The sequence below is a fragment of the Mesoplodon bidens genome (assembly GCF_964165515.1).
Source record: "Mesoplodon bidens genome assembly, contig: HAP1_SCAFFOLD_103, whole genome shotgun sequence".
NCBI classification, from domain to species: domain Eukaryota; kingdom Metazoa; phylum Chordata; class Mammalia; order Artiodactyla; family Ziphiidae; genus Mesoplodon; species Mesoplodon bidens.
This window is the reverse complement of record NW_027672700.1, coordinates 1,117,636-1,144,469: the sequence shown is the minus strand read 5'-3', so window position 1 is coordinate 1,144,469 and position 26,834 is coordinate 1,117,636. Positions and strand designations below refer to the sequence as shown.

General features: G+C 43.7%; 2 protein-coding genes and 1 pseudogene across 4 annotated transcripts in view; all 3 read right to left on the bottom strand.

Moving 5' to 3' along the window:
- LOC308609817 (centrosomal protein of 78 kDa-like) overlaps positions 1-26,834 on the bottom strand; it is a 405,903-nt pseudogene that overhangs the window by 196,041 nt on the left and 183,028 nt on the right. The gene's annotated exons all lie outside the window — the stretch shown is intronic.
- Positions 1-26,834, bottom strand: part of LOC308609797 (uncharacterized protein) — a 258,883-nt gene that overhangs the window by 67,704 nt on the left and 164,345 nt on the right. The gene's annotated exons all lie outside the window — the stretch shown is intronic.
- The window catches only part of LOC308609811 (forkhead-associated domain-containing protein 1-like), a gene marked incomplete at its 3' end in the record, with an annotated part of 143,566 nt that overhangs the window by 114,917 nt on the left and 1,815 nt on the right, over positions 1-26,834 (bottom strand). The window contains exon 2 of the mRNA XM_081259112.1: positions 7,927-8,133. Within this exon, the coding sequence (XP_081115238.1) occupies positions 7,927-8,133 (207 nt within the window). The remainder of the gene's footprint in view (positions 1-7,926; positions 8,134-26,834) is intronic.

Below are 26,834 nucleotides of genomic sequence, written 5' to 3'. Positions count from 1 at the left end.
GGATCCAGCTGGGCCTAAGCTGCAGCTTTTGGCCTTTTCAGTTCCATGAGCTTTTTTTTTTTTTTTTTTTTGCCTAGGCTAGTTTTAGTTGGTTTTATGACACTTGCAAACAATCAAATTTCCTGGACAGTATGCTTACTGAGACTTTAGCATAAGCATCACTATGTACTCAGAGTGAAAGTTGTTTTAAAGGTTATGACATGCTCAAATAAAACCCACCAGACTGTCATCATGCACCAAGTTTACCTTTCAACTTATAAAAGTAAAGCAGCATCTCCAGAGAAGAATGATTTAAGACCAAGGAATCAAACATAAGACAAGTAGTAAAACGCTGCTTAGAGAAACTTAGATAGATAAATAGTCCTCTAGCTACAGCAGGCTTCAGACTACAAACCCCAAATTTCTGCTTCAAAAGTGACTCAGGGAAGACATTCCATAGTTTCATTTATTTCGTTTTTTGGCCTCGCCGTGCACTTGTGGGATCTTAGTTACCTGACCGGGAATTGAACCCAGGCCCTCAGCAGTGAGAGCACTGAGAGCACTGAGTCCTAACCACTGGACCACCAGGGAATTCCCAACAGTCCACAGTTTTAAAAGAAAACTTTCCAGTTGAAGAAACAGGTAAAATTTATAATATGCATCTGTTGTATATATAATATGTTAATGTCTAGGACATTTATCAGATCCATGTCAATGTAATTATATTATTACTATATTTGCAAATGCATATATATGTGTATGTATATTTAGAACCACATATTTCCAGCTCTTTTTTAAAGAGGTATTGAAAAGCCTGTTCAAAATTTAGTTTTCCAGCTTGTCTGTTTTTTCTTATTCCTCAGTAAACTTAAGCAATTAACCAGCACATTTCCTGGCACACAGTAAGGCTCAATCTGAGTGAGTTCTTTCTCCCCAGCTCCCCCCTCTATTTTAAGTTCTTCTTTTAGAAACCAAGTCAAATGAAAGAGGCAGGACTGCATAGTGTTACAGGCAGAGGCTGGTCAACGTTTTCTGTAGAGCCAGACAGTAAGCATTTCCAGCCCTGTGGGCCATAGGATCTGCCCAGCTTACTCTGCCATTGTAGCCGACAACACAGGCAATACTGAAATGAATGGGATGGCTGTGTTCCCAGGAAACTTTACAGAAACAGGCGATGGACCGCACTTGGCCCTGGGCCATAACGTGCCGACCTCAGGTTAAGACCTTGGGATCCGGCGTCACACAGACTCTGGTGCGGCTCCCGGCTCTGCTCCGTCTCTGGGACCCTGACGAGTGTGTCATTTCTGTGCCTTGTCTGTAAGACACAGGGATACCAACAGCCATTTCTTAGTCTGTGAGAAGTGGGTGAGATAGTGCACCTGAAATGCTGTGAACACGTCCTGGTCCATAATAAATGAGCATAAAACATTAGCCACCAGGTGTGATCACCATCGTCAAAAAAGGAGAAGAAAGGGCGCAACTGAATTTGTCCAGGAACGGCAGCAATATCCCTGGTAGAGAGTTAGTGGGTGGACTTCCCTGGGGGTGCAGTGGTTAAGAATTCGCCTGCCAATGCAGGGGACAGGGATTCGAGCCCTGGTCCAGGAAGATCCCACATGCCGCGGAGCAACTAAGCCCATGGGCCACAACTACTGAGCCTGTGCTCTAGAGCCCGCGAGCCACAACTACTGAGCCCGCGTGACACAACTACTGAAGCCCACGCACCTAGAGCCCATGCTCCGCAACAAGAGAAGCGACCGCAATGAGAAACCCGCGCACTGCAACGAAGGGTAGCCCCCGCTCGCCGCAACTAGAGAAAGCCCGCGTGCATCAACGAAGACCCAACGCAGCCAAAAATAAATAAACAAAATAAATAAAATAATTAAAGAAAAAACAGTTAGTGGAGCCAAGGACTTCCCTGGCCGTCCAGTGGTTAAGACTCCACGCTTCCAATGCAGGTGGTGCAGGTTTGATCCCCGGTTGAGGAAGTAAGATCCGGCGTTAGTGCAGCCTAAAAATAAGTTAGTGGAGCCAAACAAGCAAGGAAGCCAGGTAACTGAAAATGCATTTTCTTCTATTATCAGTGGCTTTCGTTTTTACCCACATAATGAATCATCCCCTGTCAGCGTGTGAAATTACAGGTTGGACTGCGAATTGCAAGACCTTCCTTAACCGCTGGGCAGTGAAGGACCTGCCTGGGCTCTCACGGCCCCACGATGCTTCGTGCTAGTAGGAAAAGCCTCCAAAAGACTCAGGAGAGCTGGCTTTTAATCCTGGCTCTGGATCTATAGGACTGATGCCTAACCTTGGGGAAGTCGCTGAAACTCTCTGAGCCTCAGTTTATGCCATGATAGGGGTGGTCCCAGGGACCTCTATAAAAACAACTGAAGGGGGAAAGGGGACCTGGGATTAATGAGTAGCTCCTTGGCAGAAATTGGAAATTGAAGCTCAGAAAGGTAAATTCAGTTGAAGCTGGCATTTCAACTTGGGTCCATCCAACTCCAAAGCCCTTGCTTTCTGGATTGTGTTCTGCAGAGCTTCCCCATTAAAGCAGCAAGGAATATTGGCCGACAGAGGGCGCGCTTCTCACAAGACAGAACGTCATGACATTGCAGGGACAGAAGACAGTATCCAGGAGCCAAGTGGGAGAGCCTGGCTGGACTGGGAACAGGGCAGAGCAGGCTACAGGGAAGGCCAGACACAGGCTGTCATGGGGATGGGGGCTGCCGACAAGGAGCTGTCAACCCCTCATGGAACAACTTGGCACGTCATTTGTGGCCCCTGGCTTCCTTTTTCATTGTGGCCATTTCCATCTGTTTTGCCATATTTCAGAACAGAGAGAGACATGATTGATACATATGGGTGACGTGGGTTTCCTTACTCAGCTGCCTTGTAAGAACGGCGCCACTGTGACTAGCACAACTTGTTTCCACACCTCCTTTCCCAGAGCTCAGAAAGCACGAGTAAAGGCAACAACCAACAAAACCCACAACACGGCGGCACACCTGACTCTGGGACTTCAATTTCCCACGCCTGGTGCCAAGACTCTATGGGATTAATCAACGGTTGCTTCAGGGCATTGCAGATGGCCCTGCGGGTTATGTCCTGCACAACTTCAGTGGGCGCCATCCACATGGACTACGTTGTGAATGGTGACCCTGGAGTTGTGCAACATGGCAGCCCTAGGTAATACTTTGATGAGAGAGCTATAATTTACACAGTATGGTCCTGGGGGCTTCCCTGGTAGTGCAGTGGTTGAGAGTCTACCTGCCGATGCAGGGGACACGGGTTTGGGCCCCGGTCCGGGAAGATCCCACATGCCGCGGAGCGGCTGGGCCTGTGAGCCATGGCCGCTGAGCCTGCACGTCCGGAGCCTGTGCTCTGCAACGGGAGAGGCCACAACAGTGAGAGGCCCGCGACCACAAAAAAAAAAAAAAAGGATGGTCCTGGGCACAACCTGGCTGCCAATGCACTTTGTCAAACAAGAGTTTTTCTTTATATTTTTCCATCTTGTATGTTATTCTATGGGTAATTTATCTGCAAATGTATTTGTCTGCTAGCGGGGGCAGGTCTTTGGAGGTTTCCCTGTCCATAAGGACACTTACAAAGGAGGCATCTTGGCTGCTCCATGCTGGTTTGCTTGACTCTAAAGCTGAGGGTTATCATGTGCTTATTAGGTGCCAGACGCTGGACTAAGCAATTTACGCACTTTGCCCACTTAATTCCACAGTCACTCAAGGTGGTAGGAACTATTGTTACAGGAGTGGGGACCGAGGCCCTGAGAGGTAGATGATTTGGGCACGTCCAGTATAAAAGCCGGTCAAGAGCAGGGCTGGGACGGCGCTGGAGTCAGCCTGACCTCAGGGCACGTGCTCTAACCACTGAGACATCTGCAAACACATCTGGATTCCTAACCGCCCGCACCTCCCCCGCCTCCCCCAGTAAAATGCCGTCACACCCTCCTCTACTGGTTAGGGTCACCACAAAGCCTGAAATAAATGCTTTCATTTGGGAACTCTTTGTCGGGAGAAGAACAGTTCTCATCATACTGAATCTGTATGATATCAGGGCAGTCCTCCGTGGAAACTCCATCCAAGGAGGAAACACAGCGCCCTCACCACGGACCCCAAAATCAATTGGAAACAAGAATAGGCCGGAAGCAAGACGGCCACGAATTTTTTAGAAAAACTGGGCTTCAAAATATTTGATGAGAGATGCTCTTCAATACCTCTCCCTTTTCCCCTCTTCCTTTCTCTTCTTTTAAATAGCCAGCAGCTTGGGATCATCAGGAAGTGGAATTTGTAGGAAGGTGTCAGTCAGTCCACAGGCCGCCCTCACACAGACGCTGCAAAGGACCCCTCCATGAATATGAGCGTCATGGATGGAAGCTTCTCAAGCTGGGGACGCCCCGGCAGAGAGCACTTTTGAGAAGATGGGGCTGTGGAGAGTCCTGCAAAGTGCCCTGGGCACAGGCCAGGGGAACGCTTGTGCAGCTGCCTGCAGTCAACCGAGGAATGAAGCAAGGTGCAAGTGCGTGTAGGAATAAGAATTGAAAAAATCCGTGTATATTCGAGTGACCGTGAGAGTATGCTTTCCTCGGTGTGAAAACCAGTCAAGGCTACTGCTCCAGCTAGCATCAGACTAAATGGTTTTCTCCCCTCCTTTTTCCGCAAGTGGGGATAGTGTTTAATTTGCACTGACTAGCTGTGTGGCCCTGGGGAAATTACTTAACCTCTCTGAGTTTCGGATTCCTTTTCTGTAAAATGGGGATCATGGGAGAACCCATCTCATAGGTTGCTATGAGCGTGAAATAAGGGAGAGCAGGTGAATTGCTTAGCACAGTGCTGTTCACGTCAGTGATTCCTCCTGCTGCTCTCCTGGTTTCTCTTCTTACAAAGCATCTTCTTCCGTCTTATCTACTCAAGGTTAGAGGTCGTCATCACTTTTTCCCACAATTATATAAGAAGCACCTTGTAAAATAAAGTCCCCATTCCATAGTTGTACACCCGTGTGCATAACAAACTTACTCAAAATGGCCAAAAGGTGGAAGCAACCCAAGTGGCCATGGATGGATGAACAGGTAAACAAAATGTGGTGAATCCATACAATGAAATATTCAACTGGAATGAACCATGAGGATATCATACTAAGTGAAATAAGATGGTCACAAAAGGACAAACAGTGTAAGATTCCATTTATATGAGGAACCTAGAATAGTCCAATTCACAGACACAGAAAGCATGGTGGGAGGGGAGGAAGGAAGCAGGGGGTTTGATGTGATGGGCATAGAGTTTCAGTTTGGGAAGATGAACAAAGTTCTGAAGATGGATGGGGGTGATGGCTGCACAACAGTGTGAATAGATTTAATGCCACTGTGAACTGTACACTGAAACATGGTTAAGATGGTAAATTTTATGTGTATTTTACCATAATTTTGAAAATTAAAAGTTAAAAACAAACCCCAAAATGAAATACCTCCAAGGTTTCTCCGAGGTTTGGGGTGATAGAAATGGAGGAAAATGTTCTGAGAGCAGGTTGTGGTGATGGCTGCACAACTCCATCAATATATTCAAATTGATTGAATTGGACACTTCAAATGGGTGAAGTTTCTGTTATGTAAATTGTACTTCAGTGAAGCTGTTAAGAGCAAGCAAGCAAACAAACACATGCTGTGATGGGGAGGAAACTTTGGAGGATGAAGGAGCTGTTCACTGTCTTGATTGTGGCTATGGCTTCACAGGTGTACCCATATGTCAAAGCCCATCCACTTACAGACTTTAAACATGTGCTGTTTATTGCATGTCAATTATATCTTAATAAAGCTGTGTTTTAAAAAGGCAGAAGAGTATTCCATATATAACGAACTCCTTATAATATATTAAACTCCTTAGAATATATTAAACAATATAATTTATTAAACAATGCCCCCTTTGGATGGAAATTTAGGTTTCAAATTTTATGCCCCTATAAATAATAGTTCAATAAATATCTTTGTAGGAAAAAAGAAGAAAAAAATGCAGATATTGTTTGCTGCTCCCCCTCTTCTTCTCCCCACGGGCAAGCCACAACGTCAGAATTTCCCAGGGAGGGGGCCTGGGAACCTGTAATTTGACTGAACATTCCTGAAAAATTCTTGGAATCAGACATGTTGGGGCACATTGAATCAAACTTCATGAACTTGGATTTTCAGGCTTGGGAGTGTGAAATCCCCTTTTCTTTGATCCCTAAAAAATTCTGTAAGTGTTCCATACAAATGATTCTAAATTTCGGTTTCCCTCCTATTGGCGGTGCATCAGAATCATCAGGGAGCTTGTGAGAATGCATATTCCCAGGCCCTACTCCCAGGGAGGATGTGTATGGTTGCCAGATTTCGCATAAATAAAGAAATGAATAAATCAATATATAATAAACTATAGGGTGTCCGTTAAATCTGAATTTCAGATAAACACCAAATAATTTTTTAGCATAAATGGTTCCTTGCAATAGTTGAGCCACACCTGTACATAAAAATTATTTGTTGCTTATCTGAAATTCAGATTTAACTGGGTGTCCTGTATTTCATCTGGGAATCCTAAGTATGAGTCCTCAGGCCTGGGGTGAAGCCCAGATCTGCACTGTTGGTCTGCTCCCCACGTGCTTCGGACGAGGGGGATCCTTAGAACCCATGTTGAGAACCCCTGATCAGGTCAACACCTTCTATGTCAGGAGCCCCTCCTCAGGGCGGCCAGTGGATCCCAGTGCATCCCACAAGTGAGCACACTTTAATGTTGGTCCAAGGAGGAAAAGGGGGCTGAGAAGCAGCAGGAGAAAACTGTCCCAGGTTTTCAAAGCCAAACGTGGTGGATGCAGTGTCACGGGCCCTGCAGCCTGAGGGACGGTGCTCATCTTCTCTGAGTGAGTATTTAAGGCTGCCTAGTGGACCCACACCCCAGGATTCTGTCTAGATTCTCTAAACTTTATTTATTTATACCCAGCCTCGTCCCAGAAAGGACTTTAAGCCTCGGAGGTCTCAGTCCATGCAGGGTTCTTGGTGCTGGGGAGTGAGGTTAACACGCCGTCTCTCTGGGACACACACGACAGGTATTAATAGTGTGCTCACCACGAATGGGCATTATTCTGGGAGCTTTACAATGATAACCATCTCATTTAGCCCTCGAGATAAGCCTGCAAGGTCATTGCTGTCGTTGGCCCCATTTTGTAGATGAGGAAATCGAGGTTCCGAGGGGTCCAATGGTTTGTGCAAGAGCGCACCGAGTAGGCCAGTGGCAGAGCTGGCGTTCTGACCCAGGACTGTGTTGCTAACCAGCCCCCATCCTGCCTCCCTACTGAACCAGATACTTCTTGTCACTGAGCTTTGCTGGGCGAATTTTGGGTTACGTTCCGCTTAACCTGGGGCCATACTTTAGGTCCTGATCCCGGGAACATTTCTGATCCGGTGTGATAACAGCTGGCAGGCCTTGAGCGTCTACTCTGGCCAGAGACTTTGACTTTTTATACATAGATACTCTCTCAACGCCCTGCACCGCTGAGAAGACCCAGACCCACGCATACAGAGAAGCCTGGCCGAGGTCACAAAGCTAGGAAGTTGCAGAGCACTGATCTGCCTAAAAAGGAAGCATCCATCTCTGCATCTTCAAAAGCACACACTTGCTTTCCACCTCCCCTCGCCAAGCTTCACTTTTCAGGAAAACGCTCTCGCTCCGGGCTGGTCGCTAGGCAACCCTTGCATGTAATTCCACGAAATGCCCAGGAGAGGGCGCGAGGACTCGCTCTCCCCGGGCACCCACGCGATGGGGCTGAACTTCGCAGAATCGCGAAAGGAAGAGTGACGCGCTCCAGACGAACTCCACCTGTGGCCGTACCCGAGCCCTAGGCTGCACGGAAGGTGACACAACACGGCACCTCTGCACCCCACCCCACCCCACCCCCGCAGGGGCCTGGACTCACCGAGGCTGGGTTTTCGATGACCAGTTCGTAGGTCAGCCCTCTGGACCCAAACCTCAGGATGTCTCCGGGTAGGAGCTTCACAGCCACGTTCTGAATGTGGCACTCATTGACGAACGTGCCGTTGCAGGAATTGAAGTCGTGGAGAACAAAGCTGCTTTCGGCCTCATTATATTCAATGAGTGCGTGATGGTTGTCGACGTCTGCAGACTGAAATGCAGAAGGGGGACAGTCAGAGCCAGCAATAACAGGAATAACAAGGAATAACTAGTGCCACTGACACTGGGGGCCCCAATGTGCTAACCACTTCATCTGGCTGGACAGTCACTGCAATCCTCATTTTAAGAGGAGGATGCTGAGGGTCAGAGAGGTTAAGTGACTTGCCTAAGGCCACACAGCTAGTGAGTGGAGGGTCACCAGACCCTGACAGCAGACCCAGAATAGATGCCCAGTTTTGGGGTAGGGCGTCAGGCAACACAGAGGCAAGAGGGAACTCGGGGGGAATTGGCCAGGAATGGCCACTTGATAGTTCTCTGATCCCATGCCAGTATCCTTTTGGTTGTCCCGAGTGGCAAGACAGCAGAAATGGCCCAACACAAACCAGAAAGGTCAGTTGGCAAGTGACAACTGTCCATTTACTGCAAGTGTTAAAGTTAAGGGGAGGTTTTGTAATAATTGTTGTTTGTTCTATTCATTTTTAAAATAACATGTTTTTTGTAATAATGCAGAAAATGAGAACTAGAGAAAAACACAAAGAAGACATAAAATCACTTAGACTCCCATCCCCCAGAGGCAGGCACCGAGAACACGGTGGTTCACATCCTTCCAGTCTTTTCTCTATGCTTACAATCTTTTTAAAAAGTTTAAACACAATTGAGCTCACACCACGAAACATAGTTTTATAACTACCTTTTAAAAGCCTTGGTGTACAATGAAGGTTTTTCCCATGTGCTTAATTATTACTGTTGCTTCTTAAAAGCTAATCAGAATTTATCTAACCAAAGATGATCTATTTTTCAATAGGGGCCCTGGTGTGACCACATTTCCCTCAAAAGAGAGAGACCCCAGACAGTGATTTGTCAGTGGCGTCAGAAACCTCCTGTGTAACCACTTTAATAAGAAGAATGAGCAAAACTCAGCACCAAGGAGGAAATATCACATCCCCCCCTGGCCCCGGCGCCCTGGACTATGGTCTGCAGGGCACGTGCGAAGTCCTCTGTCTTCTCAGGACACTGCCTATGAGCCATCCACTCCAGCCTGAGACTTTGCAACTATTTTCTAAGTCACTCTTCTCAGAGTGCCTCACCCAACTTTCATAGAGAGTACTTGGACTTAGAAATCTATACTAATGTCCCACAATATAATTATAACCTATAGCTTATATTAATAATAGCTTATAGTATATGAATAGATAATAATATAACTGCATATATTAGTAGAATATATTAATGACACATTATGTGTAATTACACAAATGCCAGGAAATTTGTGCTTTACTATATTATCCCGTTTCATCTTCACAATAATTCAAAGGGATACTTCCTCATTTCAAAAAAATTTATTTTTTATTGAAGTCTAGTTGATTTACAATGTTGTGTTAGTTTCAGGTGTACAGCAAAGTGATTCAGTTATACATATATATAATATCTATTCTTTTTCAGATTCTTTTCCATCACAGGTTACTGCAAGATATTGAATATAGTTCCCTGTGCTGTACAGTAGGTCCGATAGTTACTCATTTCTTAGATGAGGAAACTGAGGCATAGAACGATTAAGTGTGCCCACAGCCAGCCACTTTGACTCGCTTGGCTTGTTCCCAGGTTTGCCTGATTCAAATGACTGTGCCTTTACCCACTTTTCAAATTCCTACCAAACACTTTGGCACTTAAAATACTGAAACACAAGAAGAAAGCAGGAGTAGCTCTATTAATTTCAGGCAGAGCCAACTTCAGAGGAAGGAAAGTTATCAGGGATAAAGAGAGGCGATACATAGTGATAAAGGGGTCGATTCTCCAAGCAGACATAACAGTCCTTCATTGTATGTACCCAACAATAGAGCATCAAAGTATGGAAGGCAAAAACTGATAGAACTGCAAGGAGAAGCAGATGAATCCATCATGGTAGCTGGAGACCTCAACAGCCCTCTGTCAGTGACGGGCAGACCCACCAGGCAGAAAATTAGGAAGAATGAAGTTCAACTGAACAGCACTACCATCATCTGGATCTAACTGGCAACCACACAGCTTCATCCCACAGCAACAAAACACACATCCTTCTCAAGCTCCCATGGAACATTCATGAAGCAGACCACATTCCAGGCCACAAAATATACCTCAACAAATGTAAAAGAATAGAAATTATGCAAAGTACGTTTTCAGAACACAATGGAATTAGGCTAGAAACCAATACCAGAAAGACAGCTGGAAAATCCCCAAATATTTGGAGATTAAACAACACACCTCTAAATAACAGATGGGTCAAGGAGGGAGTCTCATGGGAAATAAAAATTTATCTTGAGCTAAATGAAAATGAAAATACAACCTATGAAAATTTGCAAGATGCAGTGAAAGCAGTGCTTGGAGGGAAGTTTATGGCATTGAAGGCATACATTTGAAAAGATCTAAGCTTCCACCTTATGAAACTAGAGAAAGAAGAGCAATATAAGCCTACCACAAGCACAAGAAAAGAAGCAATGAATGAAATAAAAAGCAGGAAAACAATAGAGAAAAGTCAGCAAAATAAAGAGCTGTTTGGTTTTTTTTTTTTTTTTTTTGTAAAGATCAATAAAATTGACAAACCTCTAGCAGGATAACCAAGAAAAAAAGAGAGAAGATACAAATTACTCAAATCAGAAATGAAAGCGATGGCATCACTACTGATCTCATGGACACTGAAGGGATAATAAAGGAATATTATGAATAATTCTATGCCCACAGATTTTATAAGTTAATGAAGTGGACCATTTCCTTGAAAGACACAATCTACTGAAACTCACACAAGGAGAAATAAATACTCTGAATAGACTCATATCTAGTAAAGAATTTGAATCAATAATGAATAACCTTCCAAAATGGAAAGCACCAGGCCTGGATGGGTTCACTGGTCAATTCTATCAAACATTAAGGAAAGAATGATATCAGTTCTAAATAATCTCTTCCAGAAAATAGAAGAAGAGAGAACACTTCCCAGCTCATTCTCTGAGGCCAAGCTTATTCTAATAGCAAAACCAGATAAAGATATTGCAAAACAGGAAAATTGCAGACCAATACCTCCCATGAACATAGATGCAAAATCCTCCACAAAATATTAGCAAATTGAATCCAGTGATGTATAAAAAGACTTCTACACCACAGTCAAGTGGGATTTATTCCAGGTATGCAAGGCTGGTTCAACATTTGGAAATCAATTAATGTAATCCATCACATCAACAGCGCAGAGAAGAGAAATCGCATTATCATAACAGTAGATGCAAAAAGAGCATTTGACAAAATTAAACACCATCCATGATAAACTGACAAACCACCAAACCACCACAACAACTCTTGGCCAATTAGGGATGGAGGGGAACTTCCTCAACCTGATAAAGTACATCTATAAAAACCCTAAAGCTAACGTCATATTTAATGGTGAGAACCTAGAAACTTTCCAATTAAGATCAGGAATAAGGTGAAGATGTCCCCTTTCACCACTCATTTTCAACATTGTACTGTATGTCCTAGCTAATGCAACAAGGCAAGAAAAGAGAATAAAAGATAGATTGGGAAGGAAAAAGAAATCTTCTTTGGTGAGGTGTTTGTTCAGATCTTTTGCCCATTTTGCAGATGGCATGATTGTCTATGCAGAAAATCCCAAAGAACCGACAGAAAGCCCTCCTGGAACTAATGAGCAATTGTACCCAGGTGGCAGAATACATGATTAATATACAAAAGTCAATTGCTTTCCTATATACCAACAATGAACAAGTGGAATATGAAATTAAAAACACAACACCATTTACATTAGCACCAAAAAAAAAAAAATGAAGTACTTAGGAATAAATCTAACAAAATACTTAGCTATATGAAGAGGTATATGAAGAAAACTACAAAATGTTGATGAAAGAAATCAAAGTAGTCTAAATAAATGAAGAGATATTTCATGCTTATTTGAAATTCCTTAATGATATATGATGTTTAACATCTTTTCATATGCTTATTTGACATCTGTAGATTTTCTCTGGTGAGGTGTCTGTTGAGCTCTTTTGCCCATTTTTAAGTTGGGTTGTTTGGTTTCTTATTGTTGATTTTTAAGACTCATTTATATTGTTTATTTATTTATTTTATTGAAATGTAGTCGATTTACAATGTTGTATTAATTTCTGCTGTACAGCAAAGTGATTCAGTTATACATATATATACATTCTTTTTAAAATATTCTTTTCCATTATGGTTTATCACAGGATATTGAATATAGTTCCCTGTGCTCTACAGTAGGACCTTGTTGTTTCTCCATCCTGGATGTAACAGCTCACATCTGCTAACCTCAACCCCCCACTCCGTCTCTCCCTCAACCCCCTCCCCCTTGGCAACCACAGTCTGTTCTCTATATCCATGAAGACTCATTTATTTTGGATACATGCTTACAGCATCTTTATTCATAACTACCCAAAACTGGAAGCAACCAAGATGTCCTTTAAAAGGTAAATGGATAGACAAATTGTGGTACATCCATACAGTGAAATACTAGTGATAAAAATAAATGAGTTATCAAATAACAAAAAAGACATGGAGGAATCTTAAATGCATATTGCTTAGTGAAAGAACCTAGTCTGAAAAGGTTACATACCGTATGATTCCAACTGTATGAAATTCTGGAAAAAGTAAAACTATAAGGAGAGTAAAAGATCAGTGCTTGCCAGGGGCACAGGGGCTCTGGGGCTCAGGATGAAGAGGAGGGGCACAGGGGATTTCAGGGCAGTGAAAATATTTTTTATGATACTGTAATGGTGGATACTTGTCACTATACATTTGTCAAAACGAAAGAACGTACAACGCAAAGAGTGAACCCTAATGTAACCTATGGACTTAGTTAATAATAGCATATCAATATTGGTTCATCAGTTGTAACGAATGTACTGCACTAATGCATGAGGTTAATAATAGGGGAAACTGTGTGTATTGGAGGGGTGGATATATGGGAACTCTCTGTATTCTCTGCTAAACTTCCTGTAAACCTAAAACTGTTCAAAAAAATAAAGTATTAAAAAAAATGAAAACACATTAGCTCTTTGGAAAATGTCACCCACATCATCTTCATCACCATTGCCATTGATCTTTGTGTCCTTTGAACCTTTGATAACCCACGAATGAGAGAAATTCTGTCTGTTACATTTTGTTTGTCTCTTGCCAGGCTTCACTGCATTCAGTTCCTCAAAAACTGTCAGGCCATTATTAAGAACTCAAAGCAAGCAGGAAGTTTTCAATGACTCCACAAAGTTGGGTGAGCCTCTACCACATGTTAGGCCAGGAGACAGCTTCCTAGTTCGGCCCTATAATATCACTCGCTCCCTTTACTTGGAAAATTGCTAAATGCTGCTGCTGGACAGACGCCCTGCTGCTAATACAGACTGAGTCTATAAGCCCCAGCCTACTGAGCTGTCCCACTATGAGATGAACTGTTATTTATTTATTATTATTTTTATTATTATCCTTATCCTCCTCTAACATATTTTGAGGGCTTCCTGTGAACAGGGCCCTGCTGAAGCATTTTGTGTGCATTTTTACCATTTAATCTGCATGACAGCCCTAAACAGGGACTCTATTGTTATCTCCATCTTACAGATGAAGAAGCTGAGACTCAAAAGGTGAAGTGAGAGGACAGCATCACCTTGATCCCAAACCCAGACAAGGACACGACAGGACAACTACAGACCAATATCTCTTATGAACACTGACACCACAGTCCTCAACCAAACAGGAGGAAACCGAATTCAACAGCACGTTAAAAGGATCATACACTATGACCAAGTGGCATTTATTCTTGGAATGCAGACTTGATGGTTCAACATATGAAAATTAATCCACGTAATACATCACATTAACAGAAAGAAGGAAAAAAATGATCATCTCGATGGACGTACAAAAAGCATTTGACAAAATGCAACACTCTTTCATGATAAAAGCACTCAACAAACAGGGAATAGAGGGAAATTACCTCAACATAATAAAGGTCAAATATGAAAGGCCCACAGGTAGCATCATACTCAAAGGTGAAAGACTGAAAGCTTTTCCTCTAATTTCAAGAATAAGATAAGGATACCTGCTTTTGCCACTTCTATTCAACAAAGTACTGGAAGTCCTAGCCAGAGCAATTAGGCAAGAAAAAGAAATAAAGACATCCAAATTCGAAAGGAAGAAGTCAAATTATCTCTGTTCACAGGCAACATGATCTTACATGTACAAAATCCTAAAGAGTCCATGAAAAACCACAACCCTCTTAGAACTAAAAAATACCATTCACTAGCAAAATCGTAGGACACAAAATCAACACACAAACATCAGTTGTGTTTCTATATGCTCACAATGAACAATCTGAAAAGGAAGTTAAGAAAATAATTTCATTTACAATAGCATCAAAATGAATAACATATTTTGGGATAAATTTAACCAAGGTGGTAAAAGATGTGTACACTGAAAACTACAAAGTGCTGCTGAAAGAAATTAAAGACACAAATAAATGGAAAGACACCTTGTATTCGTGGGTTGGAAGACTTAATATTGTTAAGATGTCATTACTACACAGCAGGATCTACAGATTCAAAATCCCAACAGTAGTTTTGGCAGAAATAGAAAAATCCATCCTAAAATTCATATGGAATCTCAGTGGACTCCAAATAGCCAAAATACTCTTGAGAAAGAAAAGCAAAGCTGGAGGTCTCACACTTCCTGATTTCAAAACTTACTGCATACAAAGGTACAGTAATCAAAACAGTGTGATACTGACATAAGGTCAGGCACATAGGCCAATAGAATAGAATAGAGAGCACAGAAATAAAAGTTTGCATATATGGTCCAATGATTTTTGACAAGGGTGCCAAGATTATTCAATGGGGAAAGAACAGTATTTTCAACAAATGATGCTGGGAAAGACTGCAAAAGAATTAAGTTGAACTCTTACCTTACACCATGTATAAAAATTAACTCAAAGTGGATCAAAGACTTAAACAGAGTCTAAAATTATAAAACTTTTAGAGGAAAGCACAGGAGGAAAGCTTTATGACATTGGATTTGGCAATGCATTTTTGGCTATGATACCAAAAGCATAGGCAGCAAAAGTAAAAATAGATAAATTCAACTATATCAAAAATTAAAACTTCTGTGAATCAAAGGACACAATAAATAGGGTGAAAGGCCATCTAGAGAATGGGAGAAAATAGTTGCAAATCACAAATCTGAAAAAGGGTTAATATGAAGAATATATAGAGAACTATAACTCAACAACAACAACAAAAAAGAACCCCCAAATAACTTGATCAAATATGGGCATAGAACTGGAATAGACATTTCTCCAAAGAAGATATATAAATGTCCAACAAGCATATAAAAAGATGCTCAACATTACTAGTCATTAGGGAAATTCAAATCAAAACCACAGTGAGATACCACCTCATACCCATTAGGATGGCTACTATCAAAAACAAACAAACAGCAACAGAAAATAACAAGTGTTGGCAAGGATGTAGAGTAGGGGAACACTTATGTACCGCTGAGAATGTAAAATGGTGCAGCTGATATGGAAAACAGTAGAGCGGCTTCTCAAACAATTTAGAATAAAATTATCATATGATCCAGCAAGTCCACTTCCGGGTATATACCCCAAAGAATTGAAAACAGGAACTTAAAGAGTTATTTGTACACTCATGTTTATAGTAGCATTATTCACAATTGCCAAAAGGTGGAAGCCACCCAAGTGCCCACTGACTGATGATTGGATAAGCAAAATGTGGTCCATCCATACAGTGGAATAGTATTCAGTGTAGGAGGAAGGAAATTCTGACACATGCTACAACATGGATGAACTGTGAGGACATGATGTGAAATAAGTGTCACAAAAAAGCAAATTTTGTATGATTCCACTATGTGAGGTACATAAAGTAGTCAAGCTCATAGAAACAAAATAGAACGGGGGTTGCCAGGAGCTGGGGAAGGGGAAACGGGGAATTGTTGTTTAATGGGTACAGTTTCAGTTTTGCAAGATGAAAAATTCTGAGGCTGGTTGCACAACAATGTGAATAACTTACAAGTACTGATCTGTACACTTAAAAGTGGTTAAGACGGTAAACTTTATAGGTATTTTACCACGATTTAAAAAATGGCTAAGATGAAGGGACTCACTCAACATCATGATGCTGGCCCAGGGCAATGTCAGGGTTTGAACCCAAGTTTAATTCCAAAACGTGTACCTTTGATTTGTACCCTGTGATTTTCAGAGTAGAGAGTGATTTAATAATGAGAGAGGAGACAGGCAGGACCTAATATACAAAACAAGTGCATTTTTTAAGGCTCCTGCATTGAAAATGTCTTTAAAAAGTATATAGTGAGTCCATAAAATATTGAGACGTTTAAACTTCTATTAACAATGACCATCTGCTCTGATGACCCCTGTGCTTTAAGGAAGCCTCCTCGGGAAGCTGACTTAGTTATGACATTGCCCTGAGGTTCACTGACATTGTCACTTAGGTTCGACGTGTACCTGGAACCGTCCTTTGGAGCTAGGTTTCAACCTTGCATCACCTGGCACTGGGAAGCCCCATCTCAGACCATAACCTCCCACTCCCGGCCTTCCTTATCCTCTGTCTCGTCCTCTCCTTGAGTCACGTAGCCTTTGCTCCCTGTTTGCTCCCTAGGGGTAATGCCCTATGCTCAACCAGCCTGGGCCCTGTTCAAGCTCACCAGCTCCTTCAAGCCCATCCCGGCCCCCAAACCCTCCTGCCACCCTCACACTTCTGTCCTGAGGCTGGCCCAGTGCCCTTTGGGCCCCCCAGCCAGCAGGTCCCTGCTCTCAGGCTTTTCATTCTACTTTGACAACAGCCTCCTAGGTCTTCACCTCCTGCACCTGCCTGCATCCTCCGTCTGCTTCTCCCGACCCTCCTCCATCCCTTTACACGGCGCCCTCTGCCCAGCAGGCCCACCTGTGCGGCTACATCCATGGGCTGATGGGCTCCTTGTGTCTGGTTTCTGGTTGGGTTTGGCCAATGGGGGGGTTAGAGATCAGAGCAGGGAGGAGAGAGCTTGGGGTACTTACTCCCCTGGCTTCCATTCTCTGGGGCCACACAGCTTCCCTCAGAGGACTCTACCCAGCCCTCGGGGTCTCCGGGTCCCAGGAAATGCCCCTGCCCCTCACCCCTCAGCTCTGGGGGTGGGAACAGTCCTCACTCATACTAGCTCTGGGCCCTGCACTACCCTTTGTGGTTTCTCTGAGCCCTGCCCACTCCCTGTGGAGTCCCTTCAGGAAACTCCCCTCCATCACTCCACACCCCTGTGAATGTGCCTTCAGCTCCCTGCCAGGACCTGGACTTCCCAGGCTTGGAGAAGCTCCTAGATGGGACCTTCAAGGCTTCTCTTAGCTGCCAAGGGCCTCCGGGTGGTCCTGCCTTCATCCCACCCTGGTCTGGTCCCTCTCCTCAACCATCTCCTCTTCTGCATCCTCACCTTGACAGTGTAACTTCCGTCTAACCTGTGAACGTGCTCACCACCCCCTCGGCCTGGAAACACCGCCCCTTCCCCCTTCCTTTCCTTTATTGTCAAATGGCTTCAAGAGGTTCCTCTCCCGCTGGGTCCTCAACCCACTGCCATTGCCCTTGGGGGCCTCCTCGGGCTCTCGGCCTCCCTGTGACATGTGACACAGTTGTCAGAGAGAGGCACGTGGCCTGGTGGTTCAGGGGTTGGGGGAGCAGGGCAACGTGGTGGTTATTAGACTGGGCTCGAGCCCAGCTCTCCTACTTCCTAGCAGGGTGACCTTGGGCAAGTGATACCTCAGCTTCCTCATCTGTAAGGTAACAAAAGGACAGTCTTATAAGCTACTGGTGACGTATAAATGATATAATACATACTAAAGCACTTAGAAGAGAACATAGGGCAAATGGGAAATGTTCTCTATTATGAGCAAGAGGATGGGCTCTGGAGTTAGAAAGCCTTGAGTTCAAGTCCCACCTCTGCTACCTTCCAGCTGTGCAGCCTGGGGCATGGTTCTTTGCTTCTCTTTGGTTGCTCCCTGAGCAGCAAAAATGAGTTTGATAAGCTGGGCTTCATAGGATTGACAAAAGGTACTGCTTGGTGACATGTTCTAAGGAGTGGGATAACATTTTTGAAATTAACTTGTGTGTGTGTGTGTGTGTGTGTGTGTGTGTGTTTTATCTATTTCTTTTAACCTTTTGGTTCTAGGCTATCCCATCCCCCAGCCCCATCCCCCCACTGCCTCCAGAAAGGGATGTAGTGCAGAAATAGTAAAAAAAAAAATGGGGTTTTCAAAAGAATAAGGATATGAGGAAACGGCCAGGCGCTGGTGAGACGACGGGTCTGGGATTGGAAGGAAAGAAGAAGCTTCTCTGCTTCCCCGTCAGCTGGATCCTTCCTCCCCGGTCTCCCCGGGAGAGCCCTGTGGACCGGCAAGGCCTCAGGAGAGGCTGGTCCTGAAATCAGACTGCCCGAGCGTGGTGCCCAGTGCCCCAGCCTCCCTCTGTGACCTCAGGCAGGATACTCGGCCTATCTGTGCCTCAACACCCTCATCTGTAATGTGGGGCAAACAACACTAACCTCCTAAGGATGAAATGAGTTAATACACTCGAGAGTGCCCAGAACAGTACCTGGCACAAAGCAAGCTGTCTCTGTGATGAATACCCTCAGCCTGGCAGCAGCTCTCTGGCTCCCTCACCTCTCTGACTGCTTCCAGGTCTCCACGCCGGGCTCCTCTCCCCGCAGATGTCCGTTTCCTCCACACTCTGTCCATGGGCTGGGGCCACTGTACCACCCCCTGGATTCGCAGGTGTGTATTTCCAACCCCTGGTTCATCTCCAGGCCCCAAACTACCTGGCTGCTTCCGGGATGTTGAGGTGCTCACTCAACCAGTCCTGCTTCCTGCCCTCTTGGTAACGGTATTATCACCTGCCAGCTCATCCAGCCATCTTTCTCCATGGCCTGTGGCATTGATCCTACTGATACTTCCAGAAAGCTCTCAGACCAGTCCCAAAGCAACGGTCCAGTCAGGTGGTAGTATTAATGTGGTGGGCAGAATGGTCTCCCAAAGATGCCCATGCCCCGACCCCCAGAACCTGGGAATATGCTCCATGAGGTGGCCAAAGGGACTGTGCCGATGTCAAGGTTACTAATCAGTGCTCTTAAAAGAGGGAGACTAAGGACTTCCCTGGTGTTGCAGTGGTTAAGAATCCGCCTGCCAATGCAGGGGACACGGGTTCGAGCCCTGGTCCGGGAAGATCCCACATGCCATGGAGCAACGAAGCCCGCGTGCCACAACTACTGAGCTTGCGCTCAAGAGCCCACGAGCCACAACTACTGAGCCCACGTGCCACAACTACTGAATCTGCATGCCTAGAGCCCGTGCTCCACAACAAGAGAAGCTACTGCAATGAGAAGCCTGTGCACCGCAACAAAGAGTAACCCTCGCTCGCTGCAACTAGAGAAAGCCTGTGCTCAGCAACGAAGACCAAACCCAGCCAAAAACTTTTAAAAAATTTTTTAAAAAGTGGGAGACTATCCTGGGTTATCCAGGTGGGACTAATTGAACTCCACCAGTCCTTATAAGCAGAGAACTTACTCTGGCTGGATTGGAGAGATAAGTGGTGTTTCTTGCTGTGCCCCCACTTAACAGCCCCAATGCTCCTCTTCCTGGGAAAGCACCAGGTCAACGTTTCCTCTTTACCCAAATCCCCCCCTAGATGGCACCACCTCAGTCTGTTGCATGAATGAGGATCACGAGAACATTGATCTCACATTTCACTGACAACCCCCATTCTCCATTCCACAGGGTGGAATTTCCCTAGCTTAGTCAATTATCTTGTTATCTCAGTTAACTGAGAATTTCCAATTTAGATAATAGATGTTCCCAAAGCTAAATTTACACTCAAAAAGTGAAGCTTCTGTTTTTAGAAGCTTGAGTCAGCTCAGTCTGAAACTCAGCCCCACCTCCCCCGACTAGCTGTGTGATTTGGGCCAGTTCCTTAACCTTTCTGAGTCCCATGTCCATGTCATCAAATGAGGATAATAACGATAATAGTAGTTCTCACCCACACAGGATTTGTTTTGTGGATATAATTCTATAAATATATATACAGAACATACATAGATGATGTATAAAGCCATGTGAGATACAGTAAGTAGTCCATAAATGTATGCTGTAGCTGTTTGTATTATGTATGCTATTCAAAAGATTATGATCTTTCTTTCATCTCACATCCATCAGAATGGCTACTATAAAAAAAAAAGGGAAATAACAAGTGTTGGTGAGGACGCAGGGAAAGTGGAACCCTTGTGCCCTGTTGTGAGAATGTAACTTGGTGCAGCCACTATGGAAAACAGCATGGCAGTTACTGAAACAATTAAAAATAAAATTATCATATGATCCAGCAAGTCTACTTTTGGGTATATATCCCAAAGAACTGAAAGCAGGGCCTTGAAGAGATATTTATACACCCATGTTCATAGCATTGTTTGCAACAGCCAAAAGGTGGAAACAACCCAAGTGTCCATCAGTAGATGAATGAATAAACAAAATGTGGTGAATCCACACAATGGAATATTATTCAGCCTTAAAAAAGGAAGGAAATTCGGACACATGCTACAGCATGGATGAACATGGACATTATACTCAGTGAAAGGATATTATACTCAGTGAAAGAAGCCAGTCATGAAAAGACAAATACTGTTATGATTCTACTTATATGAGATACCCAGAGTAGCCAAGGTCATAGAGACAGAAAGCAGAATGGTGGTTGCTGGGGGCTGGGATGGGGGGACAAGGGGAGTTGTTGTTTCATGGGTGCAGTTTCAGTTCTGCAAGATTCAAAGAGTTCTGGAGATGGATGGGGGTGATGGCTGCACAACAGTGTGAATGTATTTAATGCCACTGAACTGCACACTTAACAAAAGTGGTTAAGATGGTAAATTTTATGTTATGCATATCTTACCACAATTAAAAAAAATGAGAAAAATGAGATCACGATCTAGCCCTTTCCTCTGAACTTTTTCCTCTTGGAAGCCCTCCATCTGCTGGTGAGAAACTAGTCCCATCAATTGTTGTGCTGGGTACTGACCAATGAAATCAGCCGCCAGTTCCCAAACAGGGGACAAAACATTCCCTGAGGACTGGTGAGACCTAACAGGTGAACCACCAGAGCAAGGAGCACTTGGGGAGAAGCCAGGGGTGAGGTGGGGGTGAGGGGGGAGGATGGGAGCACGACCCAGGCAGGAGGACAAGCGTGATGCAGATGGGGAGCCAGCAAGTGCACCCTCCCAGGCCTGTTTCATTCCGTGGATTTCCCCACAGAGAGTCCACCTGTCACCTTATGTCTCAAAATGCAGGTGTTCGCTTAGAATAAGAGAAACGTGAATTAAAATGACACAGGTACCATACTTCACCCCGTAGATCAGTGAAGATCCAATGGGGGGTCAGCACCCTAGGCTGGGGAGGGAGTGGGAGACGGGCGTCCACTGCTGGCAGGACACCACATCCGGAAACCTCTGGTGGGAAATTTGGCCATGCCCATCAGAGCTACAGCTGTGTGTGTCCTTTGACAGAGCAGACATACCTGCATGTCCGTGAAATTATGCAAATAATAGGAGAATCCCAGCAGCCTTGTTTAATAATAATAAACAAGATTATGGTGTAGGCTCTGGTTCTTTCCTGAGAGGCAGCCCAGAACTGACAGGGGCCAGGAAAAGGGACGAGAGTCATCCGGCTGGATGGGATCTGGGGTATGTGCATGAGATCAGTCTGGCTTCATGACCCTCAGATCCCACGCGAGAAGGGCTGACACAGGCTGGAGAGATGGCTAAACCCATGAGAAAGGAGATGCCTGGCAGGACACTGACCACCGAGGGTGAGGTGTGGACACCAGCATTTCATCCCCCTGTCATGTCTGTTCTTTCTTTTTCTCTTCCATCTCCACCTTCCTAGCTGCAGCCCTGCACTGACTTGGGCTGTCCTAGAGCTCAGTCTTCTAGGGATCCTGGGACTTCCCCAGGGTGGGACTGGGGGAGTCCCTGGGGAGGGGGTAGGGTCAGTCAGCCCTTCATTGTTTAACCTTCGCTTCTCTTTTCCTCAAAACAAAGTTTATTGAAAGAATACACACACACACACACACACACACACACACAAGCAGGAGCTCTGCTGATCAAGAAGGGAGAGGGGGCTTCCCTGGTGGCGCAGTGGTTAAGAGTCCGCCTGCCGATGCAGGGGACACGGGTTCGTGCCCCGATCCCGGAAGATCCCACATGCCGCGGAGCGGCTGGGCCCGCGAGCCATGGCCGCGGAGCCTGTGTGTCCGGAGCCTGTGCTCCGCAACGGGAGAGGCCACAGCAGTGAGAGGCCCGCGTACAGCAAAAAAAAAAAGAAGGGAGAGGGAGGGAGCACTGATGGTGGGGTTCTCAATGTGTGGTCCTGGAACCAACTCCAGGGACTCCATTCCCCCCACCTGAACCTGGGGAGCATACAAATGTGAAGATTCCTGGGCCTTACCCCAAACCCACTGGGTCAGAATGCCTAGGAGTTCATGTTGAACAACCACTCTTAAACATGCGGAAAATCCAACAACCACTGGCTTTGGTGTTTCTTCATTCTGGAAGAACTGAGTCCCTTTCTCAGCAGAGTTTAAATAACAGCCATATCCAACTCTAAAAAATACAGTTTACAAGGCACATCGAATCATATAAATTATAACTTGCAAGGTTTAGCTGTGAAATGAGCAAGGCTGAGGCTTTTGAGCCATGTAAAATGGGAGAGGGGAGATTGTGAATAGAGCTCCTGATGGCTCGTCTGCACACAGCAGCCGGGATGTTCACTGGCAGGTCTCCCCCTTGTTTACAATCCTTCAAGCCTTCTTCCCACTGCTTTTCAGATAAAGATCAAAACCCTTATGGTGACATGAAGGAGGCCGACTTGTCCCTTAGCCCTCCTCCTTCCCACTCTGACTTCTGGACGCCCTGGTTTTCTCTCAGTCCCTTGGGTTCACAATATGCTCTTCCACCCCAGGGCCTTTGCACATGCCATTCCCTTCTCCTTTTGTCTAGTTAAGTCCTCCTTGTCTTCCATATTCCTTTCCTTTACAGCCCCAATGTTGGAATGGAATTAGTCACACCTTTGTGGGATCATTTGACTTATTTCTCTCTCTCCTGGCAGCTTCCTGATGGCAGGGACCATGTCCAGTTCTGACATCACTGTACCCCTAGACTTGGCTCGGTGCTGAGGCTCTGGGTAAATACTGTGCAATGAATGAGTGATAGCAACAGTTATCACTGTTGACTATAAACAGTTCTCACTAGCCTGGCTATAAACAGGCTTCCTACTGCCTTAGGGAACCAAACTCCTTACAGGATATAGAAAAAAGTCTGGAGGGTAAAACCCGGCAAATATCAATATTGATTTTTCCCTGATCCAAATGATTACAAGTGACTTTTATTTTCTTCCTTATATTTTCCTTTCTCCCAATTTTTAAAAACAAGAAGCATGTAACTACCTTCCATTATTGGAAAGAGTAAATGATGTTGAAATACTACGATACCAATAGTCAAAACAACATGTCAACCTTGCTGATGAGTAGAAATCTTTAGAAGCATGACTACCTATTCTTTAGGATTGATCCAGGCAAATAAAACCATCTTTTTTATTTGCTAGATGTAACCTCTGGTAATTGCAAGGATGATTTTTAGTAATATAAATCCCTGAAAATTTTTTTTTTTTTTTTTTTTTTTTTTTGCGGTACATGGGCCTCTCACTGTTGTGGCCTCTCCCGTTGCGGAGCTCAGGCTCTGGACACACTGGCTCAGCGGCCATGGCTCATGGGCCCAGCTGCTCCGCGGCATGTGGGATATTCCCGGACCGGGGCACGAACCCGTGTCCCTTGTATCGGCAGGCGGACTCTCAACCACTTCGCCACCAGGGAAGCCTAGTGACGTATTTCTTTAGCTAAGTCTGAGGAGCAGTAAGCAGTCAATTATTTATATACAATGAATGCAACTCAATTTCTGTCTAGTTAATAACTGTCCTCATTAGTTCCCTTTTCCAAATGGCTTATTAATGTCAGTGGATCCTCATCTCAACCCTGTGCACCTCTGAGGATTCTTCTCAGTCTCTGTTTTAGGAGACCATAATAATGATCATTGTGACATTCACTGAGCACCACATGCCAGGCTCTTTATATGCATTTCTCACTTAATCCTCAGAATAACCCTGTGAGGTAAGAGGTTTACAGACAGGGAAAAGGAGCTCAGAGTGATTAAGTAATTTGGTTGAAGTCACTCAGTCACAAAGTAGCCTAATGAGATTCAAACCCAGCTCTGTCTATCTCCAAAGCCTGTGCTTTTAAAAATTACTACAGTTTTCTAATATCATAGTCCGGTTCAAAACAGAGATCTCTGTCTCTACTTTAGCCAGACAGGAAATAAAACGACCCCAAATCTATGCCTTGTTAGGATAAAGAAGAAACTACAGTTCTTCTTCTTCTTTTTCCTCCCACTTTGCACACTGAACAGATGTTCTGTGTCCTTGAAGGGAGACCATATCATGGAGGAGAATCTCACGGGGAGGTTCATGGAGTTATCTTTAAATCTGTTGCGTTTACAATAAACATTCTCAGAAAACTAGGAATAAAGGGGGAAATTTCTCACTTGGTAAGAACATGTATAAAAACCCTACAGCTAACCTCCTACTTAATGGTGAAAGAGTAACTGCTTTCCCCTAAGGTCAGGAACAAGCGAATATAAGGATTTATACACTGCTCTTGTTCAGCAGAGTCCTGGAAGTCTTAACCAGGGAAATAAAGCAAGGAAAAGAAGATTAAAAGCATTCAGATCTCCTTTTCTGAAAGAAGAAATAAAATTGTTCTTATTTGCAGATGACATGATTGTTTATGTATAAAATCCCAAGAAATCTACAAAAGCCCTTATATAAGAAAGTGCAGTTAAGGTTGCAAGATCCCAAGAAGCATACAAAAATCAACTGTATTTCTATATACTGTCAATGAACATGTGGACACCAAAATTAAAAATATAATACCATTTACAATCACTCAAAAAAAAAAAAGAGAGACATACTTAAGTGTAAATCTAACAAAACATGTTCAGGACTCGTATGCTGAAAACTACAAAACACTCATGAGAGACACTGAATAAATGGAGAAATATACCATGTTCATGAATTGGAAGACAATGTAGGAGTATATCAATTATTCTCACATTGATATATAGGATAAAACACAATTCCAATCAAAATTACAGCATGATATTTTGTGTATACAGACAGGCTTACACTAAAATGTAAATGGAAAGGCAAAGCAACTAGAATAGGTTAAAAAATTTCTTTAAAGAAAAGTGGGAGGAATCACACTACCTGATTTAAGACTTACATAGCGACAGTAATCAAGGCTATCTCATAATGGTAGATCCATTATGACAAATAGATCCATGAAACATAATAGGGAACTAAGAAGTAGCCCCCATAGAAAGTATGGCCAGATTATTTTTGACAAACTTGCAAAAGCAATTCAATGGAGAAAGGATAGTCTTTTCAACAAATGGTTCTGGAACAACTAAATATCCACATGCAAGAAAAATGAACTTTGACCTAAATCTCACATCATAAACGACAGTGAACCCAAAATGGTTCAAAGATTTAAAAATAAAACTATAAAACACTTAGAAGAAAACATAAGAGAAAATCCTCAGGGTCAGGGACGTTGTGGCCTGTTCTTAGACATGACACTAAAAGCATGATCTATAAAAGAAAAAATAACTACCTGGACTTCATCAAGAGTTAAAGCTTTTGCTCTGTGAAATACTCTGCTAAGAGAATGAGAAGACAAGCTACGGATGGGAGAAAATATTTGCAAACCATCTATCTGACAAGGGACTCATATCTAAAATACATAAAGAATTCTCAAAACTCAATGGTAAAAAACTAAACAATTCGATTAGAGACACTTAAAAGATATGAAGAGATATTTCACTGAAGAGGATATGCAGAAGGCAAACACATACATGAAAAGACATTTAACATCACTATCGATTTGGGAAATGCAAGTTAAGACTATGATGAGATACCACTACACACTTACTAAAACAGCTAAAATGAAAAACAGTGTTTATGCTAATTGCTGGTGAGGATGTGTCTCATACATTGCTGGTGGAAATGAAAAATGGTACAGCAACGCTGGATAAGACTGGCAGTTTCTTTACAAACCGAATATATATAAACACATATGTTAATCCATGCAATCATACTCCTGAGCATTTATCACAGAGAAATAAAAACTTATGCTCACACAAAAACCTGTACACAAATGTTTATAGTACATTTATTTGTAATAGCCCCAAATGGAAACAAAATGTCCTTCAAAAAGTGAATGGTTAAACACAGGTGATACGTCCATACCGTGGACTATTACTCAGCAATAAAAGAACAAGCTAATAACCTAAATGGATGTCAAGGGCATTACAATGACTAAAAAAAAAAAATCAATCACAAAGGTCATACATACATGATGAAAATTATAGAGACGGAGAACAGATTAGTGGTTTTCGGAGCGTGGGGACGATGGTGGGAGGAGGAATTGTGACTATACAAGGAGCATCACAAGGGACATCTCTGATAATGGAATACTCCTATATCCTGAGGGCCACACCCAAATCCACACGTGGTAAAAT